Consider the following 10,648-nt stretch of genomic DNA (forward strand, 5'->3'; position numbering starts at 1 on the left):
AGTAACTTTTACTTTTGTTTCAGTGTTGGATTCATGAGTACTTTCCAACTGTTGGAAAGAGAGGTACTTCTGGGTTATGTGGCATTGATAGTCTGATGGCTAGAGCGATGAAATGGGAATATAGGCAGGGGACGCAAAAAGTGGCTGACATCCTGTCGTACCCCAATTTTTGACCTAGTCTTTTTCATATAGTCATGTCGCATTCACATTTCATTTGCATGCAAATCATTGCATTTCTTGCATATTTCTCGATTTTTATTCATCCTTTCATTTTTTTTTACTTCAAAAAAAATAATAAATAAAAATTCAATTTAAAGTCCATCATTTATTCCATTTAGATTCAGGCATTTTTTGCATCATTTCAATTAGGAAATATATCAAAAAATATTTTAGTCATTAGTTTTATTTTTATATTTTATTTTTTATTTAGTTAAGTTTAGAGTTATTAATTAAAGAATGAATAAAAAATATAATAGAAGTTTAGCCTTTTATGTAATTTAGGCCCAATTTGTTCTCTCCATAAGCCCATGTACATTTTAGTAAACAATACACACAAAAAAAAGACAAAAAAATCTGCATTTTGTTTCTCCTCTCTCCCACGCTTTGTGCTCTCCACCAGCCTGCAAGATCAGTCCAAAAATTCTGCATAAATGTCCAAACTTCCTGCTCCAAAGCCTGCTTCATAAGCCACAAATTTCACCAAAATAGTCAAACATAACCTGTACAAAAAAAGCAACAAAAACATTTACTTCAATTGTTCAAATCTTCATACCATTTTCCCCCCAATTCTACATCTAAAACCCTAATCTCAGCCTATATAAACATGTACTCATCACAACAGCAAAGGAGGCCACGAAGCATACTATACTAAACCTCTGCCAAATCAAATTCAATCCCTAACTCACAAACCGCAAACCCTTTACTCACCTCTGCCCAGAAAACAAACTACTACCTCTCTTTAAACTCACACCCAATACAAACCATACAAACTCAGACCTCCTCTTCAACCTGTGCATTCAAAACCATAGCCCTGCAATATACACTCTCAATACCAGAACTTCAGAAACTCAACCCACCGAGTAATCACTTCAAACCTTCACTCAGAGACACAACTCACCACTCAATCCTCACACTCGCACTCAACCTCACCCTAAACCGAACCTCCATCCTGCAAACACACAAAGCCGACCCGCTCACATTTTCACCCTCGTAAGCACACTCACAGACGCACATCGCAGTAGAAGGAGAAGAAAAAGGAAGAAGCAGAAATCCAAGAGAACATACCGGTTTTTTTCGATTTTTTTTCATTTAGCTTCATGTATTTCCATTTGTTCCTTTCTTTCAACATGTTTTTGTAATCACTGAATCTTAATGAAATTGGGGGTTAGGGTTATGATGGGGGATTGGTTTGACCTAATGATTTTGCTTTGTTTGAATGTTGGCTTGTGATTATCGCTGGAAATCATTGAGCGATCGAGAGAGAAGAACGATATGGTGTTGTTGTTGCTTTGTTCATAACGTGAGAGGAAGAGAGATTTGAACGACTAAGTTGGAATGTTTTGGTTTAGGGTTTCTTTAACCCGGTTTTAGTGGTGAGGGCATCGGATCCGGTTCAACCGATCCGGCCCAAGGATCCCCTTGTTTTTTTTATTTTTGTATCTTGCTGCTGTTGGGCCTTACTACCATCCGGGTTTAACACCCCCATGGCCCATTTCTTTATTTTTATTGTCTTTTTTTATTATCTTGATTCTATATATAACTAACAATTAGCATTTTATTATTAGATATCTTTTATATAAAAATCACAAAAAAATATATTCATTTGTTTATTTTATTTACTGTATTTATTAAGAGATAAAATAAAATATATTCTTTTGTACATATAGAATTTATTTCAAAAATATTTCAAAATGATTCAAAAAATACCATTTTAATCGAATCGAATTTTGAGTCTTAATGGATGAATCAAGGAGGGTTCGTACGTACTTGTACGAGTTGTCCTAAAAGTATTTGGGTGATGGCCGTTAAGCTTTTATTCGAATACTTGGATTTCATTAAAGGCTCCATAAAACTCGATTTAATTCACCTTTTTTACAAAACACTTTCTTTTAATCAAATTATTTGAGTCTATAATGGATAACGAAGAAGGGTTTGTACGTACTTGTACAAGTTGTTCTTTAAGCGTTTAGGCGATGGCCGTTAAGCTTTTGTTTGAACGCTTGAACTCCATTAAAGACGCCTTAAACCTCAATTTAACTCAGCTTTTTATAAAGCGCTTTCTTTTAACAATCGAATCATTTTAGTCTATAATGGATAATAAAGAAGGGTTTGTATGTACTTGTACAAGTTGTTCTTTAAGCAACTAGGCGATGGCCGTTAAGCCATTGTTTAAGTGCGTTGACTTCATTAAAGACTTCTAAAAACCTGATTTAACAAGTTCTCTTTCAAGTATCTTAAGCGATGGCCGTTAAGCTTTTGTTTAAATACTTGAACCCAATTAAATATCTTTCAACTCTTCAAATCAATCTTTTTCATAACTTACGAGGGGGTTGTACGTACTTGTACAATTTTCTCTTTCAAGCATTTAGGCGATGGCCGTTAAGCCTTTGTTTAGATGTTTGATTTCTCTTAACAATAAAACTTCAATTTATTCACACCTTTTAACTTTAAAACCTTTTCATAAAACGAGACACTTAGTCAAAATTCAAATGCAATTATACTTCCACATGTGAAGATCGAACGTTTTCCACTCGAATGCGATGATGGCCAAAATCTTGTCCTAATCTTGATTTAGTTATCCATTCTTGTAGTGATGCAAACAATCTCCTATCCATGTGCGCATAGTATTGTTTGAATGCGATCGAGTACCTCTCGCTAAAACCAACCAACAAACTTTCGTGGTTCCATAGCCCCGAACTACGATTGCTCTGACTTTCCCATTGCACTAGGGAATACGTAGGCACAAGATACAAACGTCTTGGCGAGCACAATAAAAAAAACATTTTTTGTTCCTTTCTTCTTTCCAACCTAATAAATAAACGCAAGTAGATAATAAGCTAACAATTAATCACGAGAATTAACTAAATGGGTCCCATCGAGTACGATGGAGGTAAGGGGTGCTAATACCTTCCCCTTGCTTAACCGACTCCCGAATCCTAATTTGGTTGTGATGACCATCTTATCCATTTCTTTTTATTTGTGGGTTTTATCGATATTTTCCCTTTCCTTTTGGAATAAATAAAGTTCGGTGGCGACTCTGTTGTACTTCGAATGTGCGATTACGCTCGAGTCACATTTTTACCGCTACACATTCGAGCTGTGTTAGATCAGTTGACTCCTCACGATATTGTCTGGCGCCCTTTTGAGGATCATCGGGTGCACCGTCCTTTTGATGATATCTGTTTGTATCGGGGTGGTTTGAAGTGGTTTGGTACTGTAGTTCTATATTTACCTGACAAATGCTTGCGTCAGTTTGGATACAGACAGTACATACCGACTGCTCCTCCTAATGTAGACACACTTGATGTGGATGTTGAGTGGGCTACATATATGCAGAGTGTGTTGCAGGTGACCCGATCCCACGATGATCCCCCAGCTGCTTTTGCCACCATGCCATACGAGACATACGATGATTATTTGCCGTGGTATTATACGGTGTCACATCCTCGTTTGAGAGCACCACAGGATGATGAGCCGATGGAGGTACCAGTGCCTATCTATGACGAAGGACCGTCAGACCCGAGATTATCATATATATCTCATGAGCTTCATCATTACTTCTAGGACCTATAATTTCTTTCTCCAAATCCCGACGAACCATTGACCATCCATCTGTGCCATAACCATGCAAAGATGCAATGGCTCTAAACCCACAATTTCCATCATCTCTTACATCAACAATGTCATCAATAAATGGTCTGATGTAATCTGAAAATTGTACAATGTATTTATCAAATTCTCTATTTTTTGAGGTTTGGGATAGTTGTGAATATAACCTCTTTGAAAATTTTTGAGAACTCAAATGTGCTTGATCAACATACTCATATCCTGAAGGATCACGATAAACATCATATCCCACAGGTCTCTTCCCTTTTTTCTTAACCCCTCCTTTGGTTTTAATTTTTTCAGGCGGTGGACACATCTTTGTTGTAGTTGGATAAGCAATCTCACACACTCTGCTTTTTAATGCTCTTTTTCCGACAACATCTAATGACCTCCACATTTTCCAAATTTCATCGATTGCATTTGTCATGTCTATTTCTGATCCATCATCTGCATCTATATCTTGATTTCCTTCCATACTTAGTTTCCTCCAATGAATATGAATAGCCACAATTGGTATCGCATCACCACTCAATGTATATCTCCCTAACTCACAAGCACATGTTAACCCATATACTTTTCTATGAGTACATCCGCACTTTTGCGTATCGGTACCCACCATGTCAATCCTCAACCACTCTTCAGCAATCTGCCTCAATGCAGCTCTTGATACTGAACCACACAAATTTGAATAAAAAGGACTAGTATGTGCATGCTCAACTTCATAAAAACTCTTCTGAAATGAAGCTCTAATGTTGCCCACTTGTATCTTGATATTGTCATTCATAGCCTCCCAACATTTGCATAAATCACCTAAGCTATTCTCTAACATTTGCTTAAGTTTCCAATGCGCAGACTCCACCCTTTAAATAAAACAAAACAACTAATTATCTGTAATATTAATATAAAGAAACAATGTCGATAAAATCACATATACCTATTTGTTGTGGTGTTGCCCAAATGTAACACTTGATTGATCCATGCTTCGACAAATCGATGTCTGTACGGTGTCAACCATGTGTCATTCACATAATCAATAAAACCTTTGGAGTCAACACATGCATCCTCAAGTTGTTTCAACCGTTGATGGTACTCCATCTCATCACTAGCCTTTATCAGTTCAAAGCACATTTTCTCCACTGTTTCTCGCATATCATCCACAACATGTTCCTTACACTTTAATTTCACGTTTTTGTTGATGTGAAATCGACAAAGCAAATTAGTTGTCTTTGGAAATACTGTTTCAATGGCTTTCATTAAGGCAAGATCTCTATCAGTCAAGATTACTTGAGGACAATTATCCTGCTTGATAAACAACTGTTTCAACTTATCCAATACCCAACAAAAAGTCTCTGTCTGCTCAGATTCCATATAGGCAAATGCAACAGCAAATGTTAATTTAGTTGATGTCATACCAACTATTTCAAACAACGGTTGCCTGTACTTGTTTGTCTTGTATGTGCAGTCCATAATCAATACAATAGGAAACATATTCAACAACTTCACTGATTCTGGATGTGCCCAAAAAATATCTCTCACAACTTCTGACTCATCCTTTTTCCTACTCCAGTAAACATAACCTGATTCTTCAACCAACTTGAGCAATTGTTGCATTTCTGTTCTAGGACCCCTTATGTCTTTTTGTATCTTACTCTTATGTTTGTATATTTGCGTGATCCGAGTGACATTCTCCGGGTCACGCTCTTGCAATGACAATAATATGTGTCTTGGTGGAACATGGCGTTTTGTCAAATCAACAATATGTTGCTTATCATCTGTATTTAGTCGACTTACGAAAGCATGACCTTCAAATCTATCAGGTAAGCCGTGGTTGTGTACTCCGCATTTTACATCGATCTTCCATCCAGAACCATCTTTCGACGGTGTTGACCTAATTTTGAAAGGACAACCACATCTCTTACTAGCACTTTGGGTTTCGCTATCTATTTTTTTTTGTATTTTCCACCTCTATCACAACCAAATACTAATTTATCACTTCTTCCTCGCTTGCCTGTTTTGATATCTGAACGAGCTATTATAACTGTCACTTTATTCCTGATTCCAACGTCCTTAATCCAACTTATCGCCTCTTCTTGTAGCAAATTTTTGACCAGTTACAAAAACATCAGTTGTATCCACACATGTTTGAGTTACATCGCATTTCTTCAAAGGAGGATCCACACCTAAATATATATAATTAATTTAGTTTAATATATAATTAAAAAAATTAAAAAATTAAAATTAAAGTAATTAAAAAAAAAACGAAAAAAATTTTGAAAAACAAGAACCGGAATACCCACAAAGGGGATATCCGGTTGGGACACACAACAAACCGGAATACCCATCCCTGGGATATCCGGTTGATGAAAGTTGAAAAAAACAAACCGGATCACCCACCCTTGGGTTGTCCGCTTTTTTATTACACTAACCGGAATACTGCATGTTTGGTTATCCGGTTCAGGCAACGTAACAGTCTCCAAGTCTCTCCCCACCGTCCGTACAAACAGTAACAATGAAAAAATAAAAAATAAAAATAAAAAGTTAAAAATAAAAAAGGATAAAATTGGAATTTTTAAAAAATTATAGGGGCATTGGGATAAACGTAGGGGTACGGGGTATAATTTTCCAAAGCGTATGTATAGTGAGAATTTCCCTTTTTTTTAACACACCACTAAAAAGCCCGCGCAACCCATTAGTATTAGTCCATTTTGATTTCTCATAGAAAAAGACTATCTATAAAATCTATAAAATAAATATAAAGAGCATTTCCATGTGATAGGGTTTCAACATTCTAACGACACAACTATTCCACCGCCAATTTGCAAAGCTCCGATGAATTTCAAAAAGTCTCTGATGTCGCGCGCAGTTCTCCCGGACGACCTCATTTCCCGAATCCTATCATTCCTTCCGGTGAAATCTCTTCTGCAACTCAGGTGCGTCTGCAAGTCATGGAAAACCCTAATCTCCCAACCCACTTTCATCAAACTACACCTTCATCAATCCGCAAAAACCCCCCAAATCGCACTAATATCATTCTCATTCAACGGTTTCAAAATCTTACCTTACCCGATACATCGATTAGTCGACAACACCTCCTCCATCACCCTCCCTCACAAAATTCCCTTCCTATTGGGTTACATTGGAAACTATCGTCTTGTTGGTTCTTCCAACGGATTACTCTGCATACTGGTAAAATTTTCCTGTGATAGTTTTGATGAAATTGTTCTTTATTTATTGAACCCGGCAACCAGGAAATTATCTAACAAAATAGTTTTTCTTCATGAGTCTCACCCTAAGTTGTACAAAGATCCATTTAGATCATGGAAATTCTCGTTTGGATATGATAATTCAACTGACACATATAAGATTGTTGCATCCAGTGAAATGGGAAGAGAGGTGAAAGTTTTTACTTCCGGCGGTGATCATGTTTGGAGAAACATTGAAAGTTTACCTTTGGTTCCTCGCGAGTATGGTGTATATAGTGAACTGGGTGTTAGTAACAGTGTTCATGTTAGTGGCAGTCTTAATTGGCTGGCAATTCGAAATGAGTCTCGTTATGATTTATATGATTGCAGAGTTATTCCAATTGACCAATTTGTGATTGTTTCACTTGATTTGAAGACGGAGACATATCGTCAGTTGCGAATCCTTCGTGGTTTTGATGAAGCACCACTGCTTGAGCCGATTCTTGTTGTGTTGATGGATTGTCTTTGTTTTTGTCATGATTTCCATGGAACTGATATGGTTATTTGGAAGATGAAGAAATTTGGAGTTGAAGAGTCTTGGACTCGGTTTATCAAAGTTAGTTACCAAAGTTTTTCATACGATTTTCCAAAATTGATCTTGTTCCCGTTGTGCCTTTCTCCGAATGGCGAGACATTGGTTTTGGGATGGAATGGTGGAGATAAGCAAGCCATTCTTTATAATTTGAGAGATGATAGAGCTGAGAAAACTGCAATTACCAATAAAGTTCAGTGGATTAGTTCCACAGCTTATGTTGAAAGCTTGGTTTCAACATGTTGAAAGTAAGTTTCTTTTCAATTATATACTTGTTTGAGTTATAGCTTCAATTTGTTTATCTTATTTTAGGACATGGTTTGCTGGTGTGATGAAATTTCAGACCGATTTCTTAAAAGACCGATTTGTTTAATACTGGCAACCTGAATAAGTTATTTTGTTTTTCTTTGGTTCTTAAATTGAATTTTGAACAATTTATTTTAGGCTTAGTTAGCCACTTAGCATACTGCAAAGTATCTTGATTGAAGTATATTGGGTGATATATATGATATTTGCTGCCTTGTTACATTGTTTTCCTGTTTCTATTAGTGACTTGTTATCAGCCACAAAAGTGGGAATTTCAATATAGAGAAAGAATCTGGTATGTCCTATACATTTCGGAGCCTAGGGTCACTCAATTCATTGATGACGGGGTGATTTCAGAATGGTCATTTTTGTACTCATTGTTCTTTCTTTGTCTTGATCCCCTGTTTGTGTAAATATTTTTTTACAATATTGGGTGCTCCGGGATTGCCTCACCTCTAAAAGTTTGACTCTAACATGACAACTACTTAGAAAATCACTCTTTTGATGGTTTGTCAAAAAATGATTTATTAGTGTTAAAATTGAAACTTTTTACATGTACTGTGGATCAAAACTAAAACACTCACCATGCTTTTTCATATAGTGTCATTAAATAGCAGCTACAGCAGCGCTATATTGTAGTGAAATTTGCACAAACCGCTATTGTTCCCCGATATGCTAGTTAATATAAAATGTTGTAAAATAGCTCAATAGCATTATTTTTTAGTGGAGTTTTCACAATCCACATTTTCCAATGTATGTGATTGACATTATTGCTGTTATAGTAAATCAGTGCTCTCACTTGACAGTTTATACTTTTATGTATTTACTTTTTTTCAATGCTTAGGAAACTGTGTTTTATTTCTTCAAAATGACATACTGCAATTGACAATTATATTTCAAAATACTCAATATATTGAATCCCTATAGACTGTTTGTTATTAGACACTAAGGTTAAAAGCTTTTAGATATTATGCCACTGTTGGCAGTACTTTCTGGAACAATGGCCATATATTAATAAATGTTTGATCAAATAATTCTCATGTTGAACTTTCTCAGGTCTGAAGTGTTATGTTTTTAGAGACTATCAAGTGAAGATATTTTCATGCCTGCTTTGATGATCTTTGTAACAATATCGACGATCTGGAAGGTGAAAATTGAGGGAAAACCATAGCAATTTCGCTAGTTATTTCATTTTGCCTGCATTGTGTATTGCATTGTCTACAATATGAGTGAGTTGCATATGGCTACGCCAAACAATTATGAGTTGCATTTTCTATTTACAAAATTATCTTTGGCTTGCTGGGATTATGGTATGATCATTCGGCTTTAAGAATCTTCTTTCTCTGATGTTTTAAACTTTACTTTTGAAAATTTTAAATGCTTAGTTATATGTTACTGTTCATGTCTCTGAACAATGATATTTCGCCCTTGAACAAATCTGTGTAGTCTTTAGAAAATACAGTTTATTTGTCTTGCAATTTCAGTTACACACCATTTCTTTTCCGTGCAACATCAATAAAGTGTTATTCCTGTAAGTGGGTTTGACTAGTTGAATTAAATTATGTCATAATATTCTATCTAAGATCATTTTCTCTCTAATTCAATTATCTCAAAGATCTTTTTAATAGTTTTTTTTTTTGTTTTCCTTTACTTCTAGTTGTTTGATTTCTCTCTATCTCATCTATTTTCCTTACAATAGAACTTATATATTTTTTCTCTATATGTACAACCTAGCTAAATCTATTTTTCACCATCTTTTCTATTATAGGTGTTACCCTAACACTCTAATATTGTCATTTATAATCTTATATTGTCTAATTTTACCACACAATAAACACAACGTCTTCATCTCTATCACACTTACTTTATTCTTATGTTGGTTCTTAATTGCTCAACATTATGTCAAATACAACATATTGCATGTCTTAGCATTTTTTTGATAAAATTGTCACTTCTCATTGAACAATACTTTTGTGTCACATAAAACCTATGAGATTCTCCTACAATGTTGAATTTGATGGTTTACATCTCATTCTATTTCTACATCGTTATGTATTAAGGACCCAACAAATTTCTCTAGGCACTCTATAATATGTCTTCTTCAAGTTAATTAAAATTAAGTGCAAATCTTATTTATACACCCGATATTGCTTCATCACACGTTGTAATAGATAAATCATTTCTTAGATCGACCTCTTAAACATAAAATCAAATTAATTATCAGTAACTTGATTCTCTCTCCTTAGCCTTCCTTCAATCACTTTTTCTCGTTATTTTATGACATGACTCATGTTTAGTTTCTCTATAACATGCACAATTTTTTTATATCCCTTGTTCTTATAGATTAGGACTAAAGTGCTTATTCTCCATCCATCCGATATTTATTTTGGCCTTATAGATTTGTTAAATAGTTTGGTGAGTTGCTCAATGCCTTTATCTTTAAGAATTTTCACACTTCAATATGTATGTTGTCTGCCCAAATGCCTTATTATTACTCACCCTTTTTTAACAATTCTTTTATATCTTGTTTTTGAATCCAACGATAGTAATTATAATTTTGAACATCTTCTCTAATGTTAGTCTATTAGAGTTTGGTGATATATCATATCCTTTTTAACATTTCTTTTATATCTTGTTTTTGAATCTAACAGTAGTAATTATAATCTCGAACATCTTCTCTAATGTTGAGTCTGTTAGAGTCTGGTGAAATATTATATCCTTCATTGAATAAATTATAGAGATA

General features: G+C 35.0%; 1 protein-coding gene across 1 annotated transcript; it reads left to right on the top strand.

The window, feature by feature from the left end:
- Nucleotides 1-6,589: 6,589 nt before the first annotated feature.
- Nucleotides 6,590-9,729, top strand: LOC131611996 (F-box/kelch-repeat protein At3g23880-like). The gene is made up of 2 exons (XM_058883807.1): nucleotides 6,590-7,847; nucleotides 8,962-9,729. Exon 1 carries the CDS (start codon nucleotides 6,655-6,657, stop codon nucleotides 7,843-7,845), a length of 1,191 nt encoding a protein of 396 aa, XP_058739790.1. The 5' UTR covers nucleotides 6,590-6,654; the 3' UTR covers nucleotides 7,846-7,847; nucleotides 8,962-9,729.
- The last annotated feature ends 919 nt before the right edge of the window (nucleotides 9,730-10,648 follow it).

Source organism: Vicia villosa, linkage group LG6 (genome assembly GCF_029867415.1).
Source record: "Vicia villosa cultivar HV-30 ecotype Madison, WI linkage group LG6, Vvil1.0, whole genome shotgun sequence".
Lineage (NCBI taxonomy): Eukaryota > Viridiplantae > Streptophyta > Magnoliopsida > Fabales > Fabaceae > Vicia > Vicia villosa.

Coding starts and splice junctions, on each gene's coding strand:
- LOC131611996 (XM_058883807.1), top strand. CDS start 6,655: ATGAATTTCAAAAAGTCTCTGATGTCGCGCGCAGTTCTCCCGGACGAC.